Source organism: Lutjanus erythropterus, chromosome 10 (assembly GCF_056507025.1).
Source record: "Lutjanus erythropterus isolate fLutEry1 chromosome 10, fLutEry1.hap2, whole genome shotgun sequence".
NCBI lineage: Eukaryota > Metazoa > Chordata > Actinopteri > Lutjaniformes > Lutjanidae > Lutjanus > Lutjanus erythropterus.
Genome location: NC_139326.1, coordinates 19,925,418 through 19,947,923, shown reverse-complemented (window position 1 = coordinate 19,947,923; position 22,506 = coordinate 19,925,418). Strand labels below are relative to the sequence as shown.

Below are 22,506 nucleotides of genomic sequence, written 5' to 3'. Positions count from 1 at the left end.
TCTAAAAGGAATAAAAAATGAATCCCTCTTAATGATCAGTAATGATGCCACTTTAAGTGTTTGGTGCTGCCTGCATGTGCAGAGACCAAGCCCTCTGTCTGTATTTTCTTATTTTCCCATTATTTTTGCTGTACTCCAGATGTTTTACCAACAACCAATCAACTATCTTTCTCATCGCTTCAAAAACAGCAGCTGCACATTCTACCTATAAAAAAAGGAGTATGAGAAAAAGCAACCAGATGGTGTGATTACTATGTAATCTACTCAGTTACTGAGTAGGCCTATGATTTAAATCAATCTCCAAACCTTTCATCTGCATTTTTGTAGCAAATAAGGCTTTTCATTCACAAATGGCCCGGTGAAAACCATGACATTCAGATACAAAACAGCACAAGTTTGAAGAGGTGACCACGGCCATAGTACAGGAGTTGGGAGAAATTTAGAATGAAGATTTGGAAAAACAGAAACTCCACTGATTAAATGCCCGCTATTGACAATGCATTAAACATAACAGTAGTTTTTGCAAAGAATACTTTGTATTTTACTTTCCGTGTTTTACTTGCAGTTTTGTAATATTTCAGTAAAAGAGGACTTGTATTTGTACTGGTCAGTTCAGTGACAATAAAGTAGGTATTGCTGCAGTGGGTCAATAGAGAGAAGAAAAACCACGGCAGGGTGACGGGCGGCAGAGATAAAAGGGTGATGAGCGGACAGCAGGGAGGAACAACAACATAAAGGTAAAAGGTGAACATGCTATTTTTAACCTACATTAACTGTCCACCCAGGAGCAGTGACTTCTTCTAATTGTACAAAAGTAATTGTGATGCATTTATGTATCATAAAACAATATTTTGAGATCAATACAGAGTTTTATCAGGGACACAGTGATTCCCTGAAAGGGTATTTAAAATACCATAGGCCTATAAACTGTATTTTCATTTTATTCATGTAAATGTGCGCTTGAGGCTTGTTACATGCCTGGATTTCATTTTGTGCCTTCACAATTGAATTGTGCCGGGTTTCCTCTGCTCTGACTCGGGTGTCTCTGGGCTCTCCTCTCCTCGCAGCCTCTGTTGGTCACGCTGTCCAAACAGATCAAAGGTCACATGATAAGGAGAGGGCGAACACTGGGGCCCATTCAGCAGCCAGGACCAATAGCGTATAACACGTGGGCACCAAGAAACGCACAGCAAAAGACAGAAAGAAAGGAAAAAAGAAAAAGTTCTGGCCCCAGTGTGTGTCTTGACAAGCCCTCAGAGAGTTCTGGGAAAGTCTTTTCACTGAGGGGCTTTATAAAACATTGATTTGTTATGCTAATATGGCAAATTGTATTGAATACAGTGGAATATATCATTACGATGGATTTAACCTTACTGTCTGGATGAACAGGACTTGTGCATGTCCTGTGTTTGCATGTGCGTACGTGTGTTTGTGTGTCTAAAATGTACAATGTTTGTTTCCCAGTGGCCTTTAGCTTGCAGGTAAACAGTGAGCGTGTGTTGGTTGAGCCTGTGGCTGCAACCCCTCCCTTAAGTCATCACAACATCAGATAACACAACTGATCAACAGTGGAAACACAGCAGAAGAGAGGTTGACCCTAACACCGCCCTCCTACCACATGCAAACTACAGCACACAGCCATCAAACCAAACAGCTCTAGTGAAAGGGTCCGGTTTGAGGGGGTTTAACTGTTTGTCTCTTTCACAAGAGTCAAACTAAGTTACTCTCAGTAGCCAGTTTATTAGGTACAACTAGCTAAAATGAGTCAATTCAATAAATCCTACTTTCATGATAATGTTTTGATAATTCATTTTGGAGAATGTAATTTGTGGTACTGAGACATGTTTCTAATATTTTGTCCACCCCATTTACATTTTATATAAATGAGTGTAATACTTACAAAACTGTCACAGTGGTGTTAGTGTTGGAGCTATTTTCCAATAATGCATAATCTCTCCATCTTATGTGTTGTGACTGTCAGCGTATGTGATCAGAAAGTGGATCGGAGGTTATTATGAGCTTTTGTTAATAAGTGACTTAATATATATGCAAATTACAACATGTGCTTTCATTAGAGCGGCCATCCATCTTTGGAGAAGTCGAAAAGCAACTTTTAAAACAAACTACTTCTTGATCCTGTAAACATCCATGAATTGTGCTAAGCTACGCTAACATTATGGTGTTCAGCACATTTTTAAACATACATACATCAGTATGAAGGCACAGAACTTGGTAACTCAAAATAATGATTTAATAACTCAAAATAATGACTTAGTATTTCAAAATAATGAGTTAGTCTATCAGAATAATGACTCAGTGTCTGAAAACAATGTCTTACTATCTCCAAATAATGACTTAGTATATCAAAATAATAACTTAATATCTCAATGTAATACATAGTATCTCAAAATAGTGACTTAGTGTCTCAAACTAGTGACTTAGTATCTAAAAATAATGATTTTGTCTCTCATAATAATGACTTAGTATGACACAATATCTCAATATAATGACTTCATATCTAAAACTAATTACCTAGTATCTCTAATTGATGACTTAGTATCTCAAAATTATGACCTAAGACTTATGATGTATCTTAAAAAATGAAATCCCAGTCAAGATTTTTACTGGATGCTCCAGTGATGTGAAAATAAAAGCTGTGACTATGGCAGTGGTGATGACAGCCTGACATTTGTGTGGCACCAGCTTCTCTTCTCCTACTAAAAAACACTGCATCAACGCGGCTATTCAGGGCACAGAGGCCACTATTCCTGATTAGCTCCAGCATCTCATCAATAGGCCTGACTGTCTGCCCCGGCCTTTGGACAAATAGCCCTTTCTACTCAACTTCACTCTTACAGCTTTAATGGCTGGAACGGCTCAGAGAAGAGTTAATTATTGCATAGCACATGGCTGGCATACAGCACCGTGGCTGCACCAGTTCAAGAGGCATGAATGTGTCACAAGACGGCCCGCAGTTGAACACATGTGATGAACAATCCAGTGTATGGAGCCATAATGCAGGTTTGCATAGAAGGAGAGAAAGATTACACCTGATAGAAAAGGTTGTTTTACCCAACTACATTATTCATGCATGCTAATACAAACAAAAACACCTCACAGCCTCGATAATCACTTACATGTGCTGACAATTCAAATCTCAACCCTTGCATACATCCACCACCCACATACGAGCATATATACCACCCAAGGACACACACACACACACCACCCACATTAACACACACTACACTTCATGCTGTCAGTGTCACTATGTCTTGTACATAGTGTGAAATCCAGAACATTAATTACTTTCCCCAATCTTTAAAGCTCTCAACGTCAATCTCTCATGTTTTTTTTTAATTTTTATGAACTCTGAAATTAATTCTAATTCATTCTTTCTCTTTGATCTTCATCCGCACCGAGCTCATTTTTATTTAAATCATTGTTTATGAGCTGTTAATACCCTTTTGTGTCATTCGAGCTCTTGTAGTTAATTCTCTTTTTCTTGGATGTTTTTTCTTTCTCATTTGTATAATTTGTGTTGATTCTTGCACATTTTACTGTAATTTGTTTTTATCATTTTTCTATGAACTAAGCCTGTAACACAGAAAAGATCCCGCTAATAAAGGACAGATAATGAGGAACACATTTGTGCCATAGCCAAGAGAATTGAGGTGAAGATGAGATAAAGCATGAAACAAGTCTTAGATAGATACTAGGGCTGCAACTAGTGATTATTTTCATCACCGATTAATCATTTAGTCTATAATATGTCCCAAAAAAAAGTGAAAAGATGCTCATTACAATACAAACTGACATTTATAAATGGCTTCTTTTGTTCAACCAACTGTTCAAATGTGTCTCATTTATTGTCATAAATGACAAATAAAAGCAGGAAATCCTCACATTTAAGAAGCTGGAAGCAGCAAATGTTTGACCATTTTTCTTGAAGTCTGTAAAGTTTGTAAGTTAAAAAGTGTCTTGGCTCCTCACTGATGAATGTTAAAAACAAATCTAAGTTCCTTCCTTTACATTTCAACTCATCATTTCAAGTCAAGAGATTACAATTTAAACTTGAGTTTGTGAGGTCTGAAGTGTTCTAAATACAAGAAAGTTTAATAACTTGCATAAATAAAATGTGTATATTAATACTGACTTAATACTGATTTCACTAAATTCCTATGATTTTTTACAATGAATGATTGAAATAATTAACCAATTATCAAGATAGTTGGCAACTATTTTTCTTTTGATCTACTAATCGATTATTTGATTAATCATTGCAGCTCTAACATTACGCAAGAACATGAATGACACCACAATTAGAGATGGATGATGATTTGTGAGTCAATGTAAACTTTATACATACTTGTGTTTATGTTTGGCTGTAGTTTTTGTTGAGACTTTAAGCCAGTGCAAATGTCCCTTCTGCTGTACACACAAACACACACACACACACACACACACACACACACACACACACACACACACACACACACACACACACACACACATCTTGAATTTGAAACTCAGCGTGAAGCTACAGGGATTAGATCAGTACACCTGCAGGACCACAGGGAGTAGCCATGACAGTCAGTGATCTGATCTCATCAAAAATACATCAAGGTGTTTCCCCTCCGGACATCTGTATGTAATGAAATATTAACCAAATAGAGTACCGAGAATCCACCCATAAACAACCATCAGCACCTTTTTCTTCAATTAAATCTGTAGACTTTTCATTAAAACCGCCCATATATAAAGCAACAAGAGCAGCCCAGTGTGCTGTCATGAGATCTCTGTCTAACTCTCTCCTTTTTTAACTCATTGTTTGGCCTTCAGAACGTTGACTTCAGCTGCGTCCAATATTTCCCCAGGACCCTCGCTCTTATCTGCTGACACACCCAACAGCCCACCCACACATGCCCAAAAATACACACACACACACACACACACACACACACACACACACACAAAAACACAAGGGTAACACCTAATTTGAAAGGGTGTGCATAAGATTGTCATAACTATATCATGATACCTGTCATGAACATGAAGGAGTCTTTATGAATGTTTATGACTGTTGTTATTAATTGTCATTTGGTCAGCTATGTCATATTTAATGCAAAGTTACATTATTAGAGATGTCTTTGTTATGACAACTTGACATTATCAAACTTAAAGAAACCATTTAGCCTTTAACATGACATTAAACTGTCATGTGGTTGGTTTAGACACTGGCTGTCATGAGACGATTTTAAGTGTGTTGTCAATATTTTCTTTGACCTCAAGTAAAGTGGCACATTTTGGACTTAAAATATCATAAAAATGTTATTAAGTTTTATTACATTAACAAATGCTTTTGTAACGGTGTCATGAATTATACCCTTGACCTCAACTTAAGTGGTACCATTTGGACCTATCATAAAGTGTCATTAAATGTTGTAAGGCCTGTTTGACAACAGAGTATGGTACCAAAGTGATTTACAGTCAAAACAAACCTATTATGACATTATAATGTCAGATTAAAACATAAAGCTGAACGTTTCTTTAAGTTCAATAAGACATTTTGTTGGTTAATGTCAAGCAGTCATAACAAAAACATCTCAAACAATGTCAACTTTGCGATAAAAATGACAAATGACGCTGTTAACATGCATAAGTATTCATAAAGACTCATGACTTCATATTCATGACAGGTGTCATGACAGTCTTATGCACCCCCTTCAAACAATACTGTTCACCACAAATTATATGAATGTGCTTTTCAACTGGAGGATTTTGAGTTTTTTAACTTTCCCTTTAAAAACGCTGCGCAATCATTGAACAAAATGTGGCCGTTGATACTGAAGGTCTCCAAAAATTCAACGATTTCACTCTTTGAGACAGTTTTTTTCACATATTTTTAAGTGTATTAGCTGAATGAAACATGCTCCACTCCCATGTGCTGCTTTATGTCAAAGTTATGTTATGAAACTGAGGTGAAACCTGTTGATTTGTAATACCTCTTGGGCTGGGCTGTTTTATTCTAGTCTCGTTACTGCCTCAATGTATTTAACAAAACCTGTTTTGCAGGAATATATAGAGTATTTCACACCAGGCTGTGTCTGAAGTCTGTGTTTCACAGCAGCAGAAACAGGAATGCACACGTTAGCCTTCATTTAGTCATGCTGCTGTCAGAGGGCAAGATCTTCTTCAAAAACGGAGTCACTCGCTGAGTCTGTAAATGCTTCAAGGCCCACTCAAAGCCACTCTCATTATCTTGGAGGGAAACAGATTGACAGCTGTAATACCTGAGCTCTCTTTCAGCCATGTTTATTGTTATTTCTTTCCTGAACATGTTTCCTGGTTCTTCCTCCTGGAAAACTGCGGTGGCTGATTTGGTTTCACTCTGGTTGTGACTGAGTGCTACTTTCTTGGAGTAAGTCAGAACTGGCAGCCTCAACAACTTGGATATACATTAAATATGTCAATATCTGCTGCCCCCTGGTGGATGTAAATATAAAATACAACACGTACACTTCGTGGCCACTTTATTAGGTACACCTCTGTATAACCAAGTGCAGATCAAGTCAACTGTTTCACCATGAAGCGTACTTTGATGATGTCTATAATGATCAGTTTTTGATGACAGAGTCATAGAGGTGTTGAATTATATGTTTTAGTGTTAAGGTCCTTGCAGTAGTGTTGCACTGGATGGCATCATAACAAGAGAGATGTAACTAATATTCTGTCCCTTGTCATTTATGCACATAGAGAGGACAGACAGTGAAAAGACTTTCAATATAGTATAGTCCAGCACAACATCACTTTTAACTATATGGCCTCAATAATAAACATATATCTCAATTTACACGGTTTATTTTATATCTCACGTTGTATGGCAGAGCTCTTGCATTAAATTGTAATTAAATTATTAGCAATTGTTGTGCTGCCACCAACTGAGTTAAAAGGCAGTTATACAAAAAGAGACCTGTCTCAGTTATTTTGCTGCTAGATACCACTATTTCCTACCGACTGCTCCTTTAACGAAACCACCAGACAGTGTAAGGATAAGAAAGTTTAAGTTAATAGATCTTTATTTGATTTCATATCTTATGCATTCTCATTCAAAAGGCATGAAGATAGAAAAGGAGACAGAAAATGGGTCATGGATATAAATATACAAAGAGAGGCAAAATCTTTACAATCAGTAACATTACATAAAGGCTTAAGCTAGCCATATGGACATGGGGCACAGCACTTTGGATTACTAAAATAACTTTTACCAAAAGCCACATTGGACACACGCTACATGGTAGTTAACGCATGCAACTGCCCGTCATTCAAACTGTGCCTTACTTCGATTCATAAACAATAAAAAAAGTTTGATTTATGTGCATTGTCTTCCCTCCCCCCTTTGGCAAAGCTAAGTATACAAAACTCAGCCCCAATATTTCCTAGAACTTGTGTGCATTGTTTCTCCCCAAGGAAAAGACAAAAATACAGACAGCGTAACCCATGTCTATACAGTCAGTCACCACTGTTAAATACAAGACGAGTACCATGCTACAGATCAAAGACGTCTGACCGGTCCATTAAAAAGAGAAGCACAGTAGTACAGTCAAGTACAGACAGAAGAGGCCACATTGGTCAGAACTGAAACTGGTCTACTATTGCTACTTCAAGTATCCAATTACATTTCAAACCCCATCTAAAATCAACATTCACGAACATGACAAATCATTTAAAAGTGGCACAAACTCGGATTAAGTATTTACTGAACGTGCAGATTACCAAGAGTTTTTTTTTCCTCTAAGAGCACAGAAGTCAAGATGCTAGTGCAATAATAGTATAAGAACAATAATAATAATTAATAACAACATTCAACATAACATAATAAATAAGGGAAGAGACAACTAATACAGAGAAAATGTAGTTTGAGAGGAAACAAGAAGCTAAAGCAAACAAAAAAAAAAAATGACATTCAACAATCAGCAGAAACAATGAGCCACAATCTTTTATGGTGAACATTAACAAAGGCACACACACAAACACTCTCTCTCTCTCTCACACACACACACACACACACACACACACACACACACACACACACACACCATGTACCTGCCAATATAAGCACATGCTTAGGCACAGATGTTTAGTATGGGATCTGATTTTGGTAATACTGGATCATGTCGTATGTTCTACTCCTGTAAGTACAAAACATAAGAAACACATGGTTAGGTTAAAGTCCCCCTCATATGTGGAATTTAAAAAATCTTTTAAGATGACTCTTTTTAAATTAATAATTTTTATTAGCAAAAATAACAGGGACCACAATAATAATAAAAATTAATGACAGAACCCAAAGAGGTACAGCATATAATAAAGATTCAATAGTACAATCTATTTAAGTTTTCTCAGGATGGTCTAACAAAGTTCTGAGATAACCTCATTAATATCACGATCATATCAGAACCATCTTTCACCATTTTCCCCGTCTTACATTCATCATTCACAACACAGAATTTACATTTATTCTGTAAAGAAAGTGGCCTCAAGGGTGGGAGTATCAATATACGAATAATACGAATTAATAACGTAAGTGTTGAAATGTACGTGAATTGAAAAATAAATGCCATTTGATTTGATGAACTTGATTGACATTTTATTTGAAACAGTGTTACTTTGATTATCAGCTGGGCTGTGTCACCGTCTGCTTTCATCATTTTCATAACACCCAACCGACATTTATCGTTTACAGCAAGCCATTTTTGCTACTTGCACCCAAAATGTCAATCAAACCCGTGAACACTGAATAACTGATCAAGGTTTATGGCTGAGGCACTGGTCCTGAGCTTTTATCTTGACATGGTGGAAGCAAATCAAGTTAGTCAGTAGCTCTGTTTTCATCATATCATGACTGTTTTAATAAAACTGACTTTAAAATAATCAAATCACTTGATAATTTTCACTCCATTTTTCATTTCACATCAATTTGTACCACTTTATTTTTCAATTCATAGACATTTTTTATCAGTTTTTATTTTTATTATATTAAATTTAGCTCTTCCCACCCCTCATATTCCTTCACCTTTACCTTAAAACATTGTTAATTTGACCTCGTTTTAGCCATTTATTCTTCATTTCATGCTGCCTACCTCATATCATACCTAAATAATAATTAAATGATGATGAAGAGCAATCAAAAAAATGTGAATATTGCTTTCTGGAAGTAAATATTAAGAAGAATATGTAAACAGTTTATTGGTCCTTTACTAACCTGTTGCTGAGGAAGCAGTTCTGGATGACCTTGATGATGAAAGAAGCTGCGTCTTTCTCACTCAAACCGGGGTTGAATCGCTGCCTGGTTATGGGAAAAGAGACAAATTGTATTCAAACTGCTTAATTTTATTCACGCTGGCTCACAAATGCAGACACACGCCTGACTCACTTGAGCAATTTGATGGTTTGTCCTCTGAAGCAGGGGAGGCCAGTGTCCAGCATGAGTGTGACTAAGGACACCACTGCATCCATGTAGGGCCTGATGCACCAGAGGAACTTGTTTTAACATTACATGTTAGCCGTCTTCACAGAGCAGTTAACATTTGCTTTAGCATACTCACCTGACAGCTAGGTATCCCCTCACACACATCTCCATGAACCATTTGAAAGGCGTCGCCTCCATCTTCCCGCCCATGATCATCACCATCTCGTCAGTGAGCTTGATGTCCGGCTCCCAGCCGAGGTTCCCACCAGGAGAACTTTCAAACATGAAGCCAAAGTCTGGAAACACACACACAAATACAATGGGCTAGCTTTTATTGAATACTCTAAACTAAACTTTAGACTAAGCACTTCTGTGTGTTTCAAGTTACACCGTAACAGAAACAAACTCACTGATCAAGACAGCGGTAGACCAGCAGCTCCCGAGGTAAAATGTTTTTGCCAAAGGTGTCTGGTGACTTTGAAGATGTGTGATATTTGGCTTATATGATGAATGTTTACCATTGGAGAAGGTCATCTGACAGCAAGGTAGAGCAGTGAAAATATTCTAAGTATTCAATTCCAATAGTGTACACTTTTACTGATGCTAATTCTTTAGACAGACCGTTTTATTAGAATATAAAATGTATTTTGTTGCTGATCCTGTCCACAGCAGTACATTGCTTAGCTTCCTACACCAGTACTCCTGCTGCTTCTCCAAACTGGGGATGCACCAACACCCAACTACTGCAGGTAATACACTAACTATTACTAAGCACCTCATATAACCCTGCTTCAAAAAAATCTACGCTATCACACGCGCACATCAATTTAGATTAACGCAAAGGAACGGCACACAATACACACCAATGTGGATGAGGTGACCCTGGCTGTCCAGCATGATGTTGCCATTGTGTCTGTCCTTTATCTGCAGCAGGAAGAGCAGCAAGCTGTAAGCTGCCATACTGCGGATGAAGTTGTACCGTGCCTGAAAAGAGAAGGAATATCAGATTAAACTATGATATGAGAGCACAGAGAAATATGGTAGAATTTTACGGGCTTAAATATGTTAAAGCCCGTACATAGCCTGGCATTTACCTTCTGGAACGCCAGTGTGGATTCATCTCCGTACTGGTTCCTGAAATAGTCGTACATGCCGAAGTCTGTCTGTCGGCCCAGCTGGTCCCGAGACTTGCAGTCCGGGATGCACTCGATCACTCCGCACTGTGCGCAACGTCAGAAACAGGAGAAATGAGAAGTGGCTTGATTACAGGAGGAAGCTAGTCTTGCAGTATTATTATCTCTGAGGAAAATTTGCTTTGAACAGGAAGTAATATAGAGGAAGATAGGGAAAGTTTTATGTGAACATACTCCAGGAGCTGTGGCCACCACCCTGTAAGGAAACACATAGAGATCCAGGCCCCCCAGCTGGAAGATGTTCTTAAACAAGCTGATGATCTGAAGAGCCAGCATGTCCTGTAAACACAACGAACGGTAAAGAGAGGGAAAGTTTGTTAAAAACATTCAGGTCCATAGGAACTGACCTAAAAGAGACTAAATATAGCTAGTACTGGTACTATGCATTTGGTCTGAATTTCTTCATACTGATGAACTGTACTTTCTGGACAGTGTTGGGATTGCTGAGGCTGTGCCCTTGTGGGAATTTATAATTGCTCTTCAGTTGTGTGATTTGTCTGCTGTTTTACAAAATGTAAAATTTTGTTTTACTATGACAAATATTTTAACTCTGTAACCTGCGGATCAGTGGTGACCTCTGTCCGGGGACTACAGATGAAAATCACCTTTTGGCTGTATCTGGTACAATACATTTATTGTTCCTGCTAAACAAACCATAAATAGATAAAATGGATGAGATACAGCAGTGTAGTAAGTAAAAGGAGACGAGTTTGAAAGTGAGACCTGTCTGCAGTCGTCTCCCACTTTAAAGATGGCTGCCTGCCAGCAGATCCTCTTGACTTCCTCTTCACTTTTCGGCTCATCTACAGAATCTGAGCGACACTGCAGACCTGAGGAGAGGATGTCATGCCACACTGTTTGCCCATGCTTAAATCTAAAAAATACTATATCTACTATGCTTTCATATGACATTAGCAGTACCTTCCTTTTCCAGCTCACTGACTCCACACCTCTTCACTTTGAACTTGGCCAGATAGGGAGCTTTGGCAGCACTAAACAGAGACACGAAAGGGACACAGAAGTGCTTCAGTGAAGCTGTCATATTTGTTTGTGCATTCTGGTAACTGTTTCTAGCATTATAGAAGATGGTTTTGATGCCCACCTCTGCATGGGGGTCCCAGACTTGTAGTCTATATCCAGAACTATGGCCTCTGGGTTACTGGGCAGATAACAACCAGGCTGGACTTTAATCTGTGACATGGCTTCCAGGCAGGCCCTCTTCCTCTCCTCCCCTTTGGGAAACGGTCTAATGAAGACAAACAAAAAGTTGAACGCAGAGTTTCCACACCTCTATGGCTGACATTGCATAGGATATTATGCATGGGTATCTCACTGAATGACACCAGAGCAGAGCTGACAGTTGGGCTCTGCTGTTATTCACAAAGGGGAGTCACTGGGGTGGAGAGTAATACAGGGTAGAAGCCAGGGGACAGTAGAAGTTTCTCCCCTGGACAGTTGCAATTAGTGCTGTAATAAGGACTGAGGGGAATTTTGTGCCTCTTGTGGGCTGACTAAACACTCTCTGTAAGAGCCGGCAATAATGGGAGCTGTCAGAAAACTGTACACACTGGTAGTCAGGGGCTCAGCATACAGTGTCTTCCAGGCCAGTGCATAATCAGAGAGACATAACAGCAACAAACAGCCACGTAAGTGAACAACAAAGGGGTTTAGAGAGCAGACCACTGGTGGTACGAGGCAGGGAAAGGAAAAAAAACATCTTGGCTCAGGGGGAACCTTGTTATCACTTCATAAACACCTTGAACATTACCTACAGAGGGTTCTGTTTAACTGAAAACTGTAGTTTTACTTGGCTTCATAAAAGTTTCTGTTTTATACTGCATCATTACTTGAGATAGTGAAGAAAGTCAGTGATTGAGACTGTTAAGAAAGTCAGTGAAGAGATGACAGGAGAAGACAAAAGCAAATGTAGGCCTTTTGCAGCCTTGTGTGCAGAGCAAATAAATAAATAATTTATTTGAAAATCTATAATAAATAGAAGGCGACTCCATTTTCATAGACATAAGTCTGTGGAAAACGCTTCATCACAGGTTAAGTTCAGGATGTTACTGAGTAAATGGGGAAAATGTGCACAGACTGTGTCTAAGTTGTGTCAAAGTTAATCAGAGAACAGTCTTAGTGATGGAGTAACTGAAGTTTTTACAGTGAAGAAATACACCCCTAACAAAATACACCTGCTTTTAGAGTTTGATATAACAGTCAGTACACTCGAAAGACCACCCAGAGCAGAGGGTATTTTAATATTAATAATTCAAACAAAGTGAGCCGAGATTCTTTCTAATAATAAATCCTGCAAAGAGCGTATAGTAACGTAGGAAGTGGAGCTAAACCATCCTGTTTTCTAGTTCTCTCAACTCGTAGTTAAAGGTCATGTAATAAGAAGAGTTGCAGTGATATGTGCAACCATGGTGGAGGCCCACTGACTTAACTGAAACCAGTGGGGAATCAATATAAATGGTTATGATAACTTTGGGAAAACTGTAGCAGTAATGTAAAGAATATGCTATGGTAATTAATGGCCTAAAACATGCTGAACACACAGTATGGATGCTAGAGTTACGTGTTTTCGTACTTGATAATGGCGGACACATTGGTGATCTTGTTGAAGAAGTCAAACTCTCTCTGGTAGAAGTCTTTGGCCGGACCAGACAGAGAGCCAGTGATCTCCTCCACCATCTGCTCCAGCAGCTCACCGATATCAGCTGCACAAAGAGAGAGGATTAGAGTATGTGTGTATGTTCACGTGTGGATGTGTTGTGTCAGAAAAAAATAGTGAGGGTGAATATCTCACGGTCTTTCTGGTTTCCTTCCTCGTCCAGGTATATGTTGGTTTTCATGTTCCAGATGAACTGGTGAGCCAGAAGCTGGGACTTCTGAGCAGCCCACAGGATGTACTCTCTCACATAACCCATCTACACCAGGTTTTAACAGGAAAGAAACAGAAGGGCAAGGAAAGTTCTGAAATATAATAATCTGAAGATATGTGGGGCTTTAAATGCTTTTGCTGACTCAGGGAATTGGATAATTACCTTGTCGTAACGAAGCGCTTGGACAATCTGAGGAATGTAAAACAAAATGGCATCCTAGACAGAGAGGAAAAAATATTTTACGAGCGAGAAAAAAAGTGTCAATTGTGTCATTGTACACAAATAAGTCCCCAACAACTTTCAACTACTTTCACCAGCGTCTGAATTATAGACTCCTGGACATCAACTATTTGTCAACGTTTGAGTTAAATCAGTTCTAATGGTGTTTAATACTGTATACCACTTGAGAAAATAATGGTAATTTAAATGCACAAGGATGAGAAACAAACAAATAAAAAAGAAATATTAACAGCTGATGGTGTGTTTGTGCTGTATGTGTGAACGTACAGGAGGAAAGGAACGGAGCACTTTGACCCCGTACTGGGCTGTGAGGGGGTGAGGAGGGTACAAGGAGGAGAAGTAGGACAGTCCAGTTGGGGGATCGGCCGGAGCCCAGCAGAGGATGTGACTCAACTCTGGAGAATCGGCATCAATGGTGTGCCACGTCACCAGGAACTAAAGAAAAACAAAAGGAACAGAGGAAGAAAATTGAGAAATATGTGAAAAAAAATATTGATTTTTGCCAACATTTCCATCTATACTTAGTTAGTTACTACTCTATGCATTGCGTGCGTCACAGGATCGATATCTCTGCATCAAGTATGACAGCAGTCTGATGCAAGGTTATAACCCCGAGCCTGATGGCGTGCTAACTAGCCTCCAGAGGACGCTGTGTTTATTAGTTACTAAAGTGACTGGAATAAACAACTATGAGATGTCAAGGAGGATCATCAAAGAAATCACGATGGCCTTTAGGGAGGGCTGTGCTCTGCCTTCCCTGCTTCTTCTTCAGGCAGATATGAGGCTCATTAAGAGCTCAGTCAGGTAGAACTAAATGAAGAGGACTAGAGGAAGCTAGAGGGAAAGAGGTTACTTCAATAACACAAACACTTAATCTCAAGTGACAGAATATGGAAAAAGAGTGACAAACAAAAACTTTTTTCTTCTGTTTAACTTTTGTTGCAACTTCACAGAAATGCAGAGGTGGAAACTTTAAAACCAGAGGAACAATTTACTTAAAATAAGTATATTTTAAATTCTTAAAGTCAAAAAAGCATTCAATGAAACCCCAGTATTATCCATTAAGGGCTGCAAAATTGCCGTCTATTAATATTAAAGTGTACGTTTATGATTGCATTTCTCCTCTTTTGTTCTCCATAGACTGCTTGTTTGTCATTTGTTTTGTCGTTTTTGTCATTTTGTGTAGTTCTTATCACAATGATTAGAGTTCTCCAGTGTTTTTTCTTATCCATTTGGATTTAATCAATTGTTTCCTTTCATAATTGACAGCTTAGTTCTGCTCTGGATATTTTGGTTTCATTTTTGTAAAGTGAGAGGAAGCAGAGACTCTTCGTCCATCTTTATATACAGTCAGTGGTTTGTGTAGCAGGCAGAGGACCTCACCTTGACTGCTTCTGGAACATCACACACAGCAGCCGGATCCATTCGCACTAGACGAGTCACCTCAGAGACAATAGCTTCTGTATTTTTAAACCTGAAAAACAACAAATTAAAAAAAAATGAATAAGTGCATGCTCAATCACTGACATTATCTAGTCATAGAAATTGAACTTGTCATAAATGTTTCTGTACATTGTGTTTGGACAAAACTCAGCCCAGTTGTTGGTGAATATATTATGCACATTAAGTAAAAGGCTGATTTAATGGATAAAGAGGATATTAGCTAGAACTTGAAGCTCTTTACATGCATTAGTGGTGTGAAATGATGTCACAGGTGTGACTCTGAATTCTCTGCCATCTTTGTTGTAGTGTGGGAATCATTCGATTACCCTCTCACTGCAGTAGAGGAAAACAATGTGCAGTAGGTTGTGGGGTTTGCCTTTTTAAAGCTTCAGTTATTGTTTTGTTTGGGACATTATTGTAGAATGAATGTTTGTGACAAAATCTATTACACTTGAACATGAAACTTGGGGTGCATTCTGTTTCTCTGTGCACCTGGCGGGCAGCTGCAAGGCAAGGTAGGGTGCTATGCTCCAGGCCAGGTTGACGTTGTCCTTCCACTGTTTCTCCGTCAGACTGATGTATTTGGACCTCCAGTTAGCGATGCTCGTCTCCACCGACTGCTCAGTAGCAATAGCAAGCTCCTGAGTGGATAACGGGTTGTACCATATCGTCAGCCGCTCTATCTCGCTGGCCTGGAGAGAGACATATGAGGATTTGTTCAATAAAGTTTCAAGTATAAATAACAATTCACTTTTTTATTACCACACAGTTGTGAATATGTGACAGTGGTTGAGAAAATGTGAATACCAGTAAAGCCAGTAAAAGAGTTCGGCGTTTCATGTAGTACTTGTGCAGCTGAGAGCCTCTGTTGCTTTTTTTAGATAATCCTGAAACAGAGGAGCGATGCATCAGTAAAACATAATGACAGAGGAAATGTTATATTTCTGAAGACATATTTCATCTACAAATAAGAAGCAGACAGAGGATAAGACACATGTGTTTGTGTGTTACCCGATTTCTTGGATATGGTGGACATCCCGGAGGACAGAGGGTAGGTGTTGATCCACCCCTGAGCCACCTGCTGCCTCTGGCCAACAGCTGCATCAAGACTGCTGCGGCTGTCTGTCACTGCCACTACAGACAGGCTGTTCACCGACATGTCTTGAGGATCTACACAAAGAAAAATATCATTAATCTACCCTACTGGGAAAATGTGCATATAAAGTGTGAACTGTGAGGGTGTTTAAAATTGCTATTTCAGTTATTATTACTGAAGGACTGGACGACAGTTTTGTCAGTGTTGTACCTGGGGGAACCAGCTGGCTGGCAGCCAGGTACTTCTTGTCAGACTGCAAACTGGCGTAAAACTTAATCATTATACTGATGTCTTCTCTCAGCCTCTTATCTGTCTGTGTGGGAAATTTAGGAGCGACACTACACAAAGACAGAGACGACAAAGAAGTCAGTGGACGGGAAAACGTCTTGAAATTACACTAATACTCGTTTTTTATTACTACAAAAGAGATTTGAATTGTTTCTACCTGAAGTAGTCAAAAGCAGTGGAGTAGATCTTCTCTCGAAGCACATTTCTGATGGTGGCATTTGTCACAACATCAGCGTGAAGGAGAGTCAGACCCAGAGTCAGCAGTCTGAAATAAAATGATTACACAGTAGTCTTATAAGTTTTAGAATTCAGCATTCCTTGCATCAGATTTAAGACTGAAACAACTTGCAGTTGTAATAATGAGACAGGGTACCTGAATCTTGGTCCAATGGCAGCAACATGTCGGTTCAGGCTGCTTTTGGGTCCTCCGACGCTCAGAGACAGAGACCTCTGCAAAATGGTGGTGAAAATCTCCACCTGGTCAGCACTGCAGTACTTGGCTATCTCAAACCTCTGCACCAGAAACTGGAGGGTGAACAGAGATTAGGAGAAAATATGTGGTAGATTCCGACCCTTAAACTGTTAAACTCATCAGCTAAACTCAATTTTATGAACAGTGAAATAACTCTTTGACTATCACTTTACCTTTTTTAATGATGATTATTACAAACTGTTACTAAAATACAATAAAATGATAGAAACTTTCTAAGTGAAAATCAGTCTAGCAGGCGCTTCAAGATACATCATGTAAAAAATATAGATAAAAATACATTCTTTTATGGCCTAAACAACTAAGTGGGAAATCTCCATAATAAAATCTGCACACACAGAAAGTAATACACCAAAACTGAGAAAAATAGAAACTATCTCCTACAAAACATCCAATAAGCAGACTGTTCAAAAGCAGCTCAAAGAACCAAAGCTAAATGTTTCACATTTGAGAGTTTTATTAATGATTCTACGATATGCCCCTTTAGTGTAACATCACAGCATCACAGCCTGGCAGACTGAGCATGCTGTGTGTATTATACTAACATCAAGTAACATGATGTCTCGATATACTGAAGTTTAAAACAACTGTAACAGTAAGTATAAGTTGGAGGAGACAAGAAATCAAATATGTAGCCATAGTTTACGTCCGTGTGTCACTGACCTCTATCCAGAGGAAGTGAGGGATGACGTCAGGTGCACAGGGAGCAGGTTGACTCTCCTCTGAGACAGCCAGCGGACCGGCCTCTACCTTTGCCTCTGAAAACAAACCCATCTTCTTCTCTACTGTCATCTGCCATGCTCCTGCCATCTCACGCATGAACTAGGCAGATGGAGAAAAGAAGATGAGAATTATCTCCATTATTCTACAATGTATGTTGAACAAATTGACAAATTATCCATACGATTCTATGAAAAGAGATAGACATACTGGCACTTCCACCCCATTGTGTGCAGCCAGGAGCCATTCCCAGCAGGCAATGGCAGTTTCCATGCCATGTTCTGTAAACATCTTCAGAGGAGACCAACACAGATGGTGCAGGAGAAGAGGATCGCAGTCTGAAAGACAACATACAGAGAATTATCATCTCAACTACAACAACATGCAACTGCAACCATTGCTGCGATAAATTAAATCCAAATTTATTTGAGGCAGAGTTGCTCACTTTTGGTATTTATGAGCAGGGCAGCCATCTTGAACATGGACTGGGTGAAGGCCTCTGGATCTTCTTTGTCCAGAGCGCTGGTCATCTGATGGATCATCAGCTTGTTGAGGTCTGATTGGCTGTGAGTCGCCTCTGAGAACTGGATCATACCGGCCACCTAGACGGCACATAATCAGACTCATATGAATTACACTGTATGAAGAAAGTCTCGGGGTGTAACAATACGAAAAACTCAACTGATGACTTGAAAAAATATTCTTTATTAAATAATAAATCTGACTGAGCAGCATTTTTGTTTGCAAATTTGTTTTTCCTTTTAATTTAACTTCTGATTTTCATTTCTTTAAAATAAGAGTAGCCATCCATGTGTTAAAAAAATGACATGGTTAGTTTTAGGCAATGAATGTTTGAATTATTTATGTCCATTTGCAAAACAAAAACAATGTTGCAGTCAAATAAAAAAAAATATATATATATATATTAAAATTATCTATTAATTACCTATGTAACACAGATGTAGATATCATCACAGTCTGGTACAATCTTGAGACATTTTTTATTGTGATATCGGTATATCTGATTTATTGTTACATCCCAAATATTAACAGCTCACCTCTCCTGTGTAGCGGTTCCGCAGGTTGAGTGATGCCATAAAGTTGGAGTAGTCCTTCTTCACACATGCTGGTCTCTCCGTCAGCTGGGTGGTCTAAAGAAAAACACAGTTAAGGGGCCACTTAGGGCCATACAGTCGTGAGCTAGGAGCGTAGGATACGTAGCTGTACTGTAACACTACTGAAGGTATCATGCCTGAGCCCTGTCTGTCTCTCTGTATTTAGTGTTCAGACCAACCTGAGGGAAAGCAGCCTATGGTTGGCCGCATGATGGAGGACAGCACCAGCATAACCAGTTAGCCAAATGGGCAACCAGCCAACCAACCCACCAGTCCATTGCAGGTAAGTAACCAGGTAACCAGCAAATCCGTAAACCAGCCAAGCAACCAGGTAGGCAGTTCGGTGCAGTTTAATAAAGACAAAATACAACAAATGAAGCAAATGAAAAGACAGATACAGCAGAATGCGAGCCCAAGAACACACAAGAAATGCAGAGCAAGCAAAATAATGTCACACAGACTAGTAAGCATGCGGACAAACAGTACTGTAAATGACTGGACTCACAGAGCTACAAAGTACTTACAGATTAAAACACATATATGCACAAAGGATACAACACACTTCTGCTCAGTGTTAACAAAAACTACCAGGGCTTTGACAAAGCAACTAAATGGCTCATTTGTTAACTTAAGAAGCGATTAATGTTGGACAAATGTTAATAAGCATCAAATAAACAAGCCTGTGAGGCCAACAAAACCAATTTTGTATTTAAATTTTGCAGTATGTTCCAAGGATGTTACAGTGCTGCGTCCTCCCAATGCCTCAGAAAGTGACAGCATTTGTTACTTCCTGAAGCTTCCTCAATGGTCTAAAAAGTTTGTTGGAAGGGCTGAAAAAAACAGATGCTGTGCTTGTGTTGTGGTTTTCGATGATGTATCTCTACACAATGTTTCAGCAGCTCAGATTAGCTCAGAGTAAGACCTCATCAATAATTTGGGATGTGTAATGTCAAAATTCAGCCTGCCTTTAATCTGGGGAAAGCATGGCTCAGCTTTTTTAAATTAAAATTTTAACACTTTTAAAACACTTTCAAGGTACCTAAACCAGACTGCCTTTGCCATCACAGCTATATCATTAATTTAATACATTTGTAAATTCCCTTATAACCACAGCAATTAATGCATATTGACAATTTGTGTATTTGAGCTGTTCATGTCTGATTAGATCATGATTATTTAATGACTGATAATTTCCAGCAGCCGAGGACTCGTCCAACTATCATTGACAAATATGATGGGATTATTTCATTCAAACATTAAAAGATTTTTGATTTAGTCATTGTGTAGATGAAACACCAAAATCTAGCATTTTTCAAGGAGTACATTCAAATTCAAGCATATTCCTAATCTTAAACATAATGGTTAAAATTAAACATTTTCCATTAGTATGAACCCTGGAAAAGGTTTTGTGTGCAAACATGCAGGGATTTCCACATGCACGTGTGACTCACGCCCAGTGTAGTACTCTGTCTGTTGTAGCCTGCGAAGTGCAGAATGCTCTCTGTGGCCATGGCCAGGCCAGTGTGCTGCGACAGTCCTGACACCCAGTTCTGGTGCTTGTTCAAGTACTCCTGCATGAGACACAACACACAGGTGAGGTATACGAATGGACAAAAAGAGTGAAAAGGGAAAATAGAAAAGCTGTAATGGAACAAAAATGACAAATATCTTCTATAGCAGGGGTGTCAAACTTAATTTCATCTTGGACAACATCAGCATTACGGTTGCCCTCAAAGGGCCAGTTGTAAATGTAGGACTATATAATTGTATCTCCTTGTTCTCATATTAGGTAATTGTCTCTGTATTCAATTATTATTGGTTTGCAATAACCTAATAAGTAATACCTAGCTCTGAAAGTAGAAGTCCAGGAAAAATAATGGCAAGCAAACATTCATACCCCTATTATTCATGCAACTATTACACAATTCATTTAAAAATGAAATATACAAAGTAGTAAAGTACAAAGTAATAAAGCAATAAATAAAAAAAAACAATAAGGCTTGTTGCAGTCTGTGTAGCCTACAAGCAGGGTTTCAAATCCAAAATAAATATTTTTCTTAAAATATATAAATGCAATCTATGTTGTTGGACTGCTACCATTAACATTTCTAACTAGCAACCACTGGGCTAATGCACTATTTACATTATTTGCAAGCTCTCGCGGGCCATATAAAATGAGATGGCAGGCCAGATTCAGTCTGTGGGCCTCGAGTTTCACACATGTGCTCTTTAGTCAAAATATACAAAGATTTCCTTTCAAAAAACTAAATACATTTAAGTTATTTGGGGTCTTATGTTAGTATATCCATGAGTATTGTAGCAGAGCTAGTGTTGTTGGTGAATTTAAGTGTAGCTCCTGCTTCTTATTAATTAAGAAAAAAATACAAAAATGGCTGCACTGAAAGTGAGTCAGAAAAGTCACTGATGATCTTTGTGAAAACTGAGATGCTAAAAATCTAAACTTTACATCCGTTACTTGACTTTAGCTGTGTCTGCATAGTTTAATGGAAACCTCCCCACCTTTCTGATGTCAAAGATTGTCACTCTAAGGAAACATGAAAATAAAGGAACTCACCTGTAGGTGGGACTTTGTGACTGAAGGAGCCCATTTCATTGCCTCTTTCAGGATCTCACCACAGCGAGCAGCAAAGTCCTTCACTATGCTCTACAAGGAAATGTATGCAAAAGTTAGACAATTTAAATATAATGTACAGGGTTTCATATTTGCATGTAAGAAGCTTAGTCACTTAAACAAATTATGTCATCATCATAAAAATTTCACATAAACATCCACTGAAGAGGATAATTTAGCTGATGAACATATAAAATAATTCAAAATGAACTGAGACTGGGAGGCCTCTAATGTTTTTAAAACCAATACTGTGCTGTCCTCTAGTGGTGATAAGTGTAATAACAGTCCAAACTCACCTCTCGGGCCTCGTATGTGTCAGGAACAGTGATCCTGTAGGGGGTGTCTGGGATGTCATAGTACGGCTGATCTTTGTGGATGTCCTTAATAAACAGAGAAGATACTTGTTGCATCAATTGAAGCACTTCCTTGGGCTTTGATAACAATCATTTTAAGATAAAACAATTTAACTCTGCTTTTGTTCCACCACATCATATTTTTAACCACTGATGTCTGAAAGCTGCACCAGAAGATAATATTTCACATGATTTCATTAAATGTTCCTATTCAGTATAATGGTAATGATAACAACAAGTTACAGTGCACTTTACGCACAAGTATGAAATCATAAAAAAGGGCAATATGAGCAGTTAATAAGATACAATGGAACATAAAAGATAAAATAAACCAATACAACAACAGTAAAATCAATAAAAACAAACATTTAAATCTTTTAAAAGCAAGACTAAAATAGTGAGTTTTTAAAAGTGACCAGGCCAAGAATGACTGAATGAGGATCTCAGGTTTATCTTAGGCTTACAGAGGATCCGGTATATATTCTAGAGCTAACCCTCTATCAAAGTTTTAAAATCTATTCTGAGACAGAAATTAAGCTTGGTGGTTTTGTTATATGAGTTAAATGAAGAGTGCATGGC

General features: G+C 38.6%; 1 protein-coding gene across 1 annotated transcript in view; it reads right to left on the bottom strand.

The window, feature by feature from the left end:
• Window positions 1-7,057: 7,057 nt before the first annotated feature.
• Window positions 7,058-22,506, bottom strand: part of pi4kab (phosphatidylinositol 4-kinase, catalytic, alpha b) — a 33,746-nt gene continuing 18,297 nt past the window's right edge. Inside the window, exons 27-55 of the mRNA XM_084728588.1 lie at window positions 21,871-21,954; window positions 21,518-21,607; window positions 20,394-20,513; window positions 19,122-19,136; window positions 18,886-18,978; window positions 18,273-18,429; window positions 18,038-18,165; window positions 17,771-17,929; window positions 16,991-17,142; window positions 16,775-16,882; window positions 16,540-16,667; window positions 16,245-16,403; window positions 16,041-16,120; window positions 15,726-15,925; window positions 15,174-15,264; window positions 14,058-14,225; window positions 13,713-13,766; window positions 13,475-13,595; window positions 13,256-13,385; window positions 11,768-11,911; window positions 11,587-11,657; window positions 11,389-11,495; window positions 10,840-10,944; window positions 10,567-10,692; window positions 10,336-10,456; window positions 9,609-9,768; window positions 9,437-9,526; window positions 9,266-9,349; window positions 7,058-8,192 (exon numbers count right to left, since the gene is read on the bottom strand). Coding sequence (XP_084584714.1) covers window positions 8,141-8,192; window positions 9,266-9,349; window positions 9,437-9,526; window positions 9,609-9,768; window positions 10,336-10,456; window positions 10,567-10,692; window positions 10,840-10,944; window positions 11,389-11,495; window positions 11,587-11,657; window positions 11,768-11,911; window positions 13,256-13,385; window positions 13,475-13,595; window positions 13,713-13,766; window positions 14,058-14,225; window positions 15,174-15,264; window positions 15,726-15,925; window positions 16,041-16,120; window positions 16,245-16,403; window positions 16,540-16,667; window positions 16,775-16,882; window positions 16,991-17,142; window positions 17,771-17,929; window positions 18,038-18,165; window positions 18,273-18,429; window positions 18,886-18,978; window positions 19,122-19,136; window positions 20,394-20,513; window positions 21,518-21,607; window positions 21,871-21,954 — 3,297 coding nt within the window. The 3' untranslated portion in view covers window positions 7,058-8,140. The remainder of the gene's footprint in view (window positions 8,193-9,265; window positions 9,350-9,436; window positions 9,527-9,608; window positions 9,769-10,335; window positions 10,457-10,566; window positions 10,693-10,839; window positions 10,945-11,388; window positions 11,496-11,586; window positions 11,658-11,767; window positions 11,912-13,255; window positions 13,386-13,474; window positions 13,596-13,712; window positions 13,767-14,057; window positions 14,226-15,173; window positions 15,265-15,725; window positions 15,926-16,040; window positions 16,121-16,244; window positions 16,404-16,539; window positions 16,668-16,774; window positions 16,883-16,990; window positions 17,143-17,770; window positions 17,930-18,037; window positions 18,166-18,272; window positions 18,430-18,885; window positions 18,979-19,121; window positions 19,137-20,393; window positions 20,514-21,517; window positions 21,608-21,870; window positions 21,955-22,506) is intronic.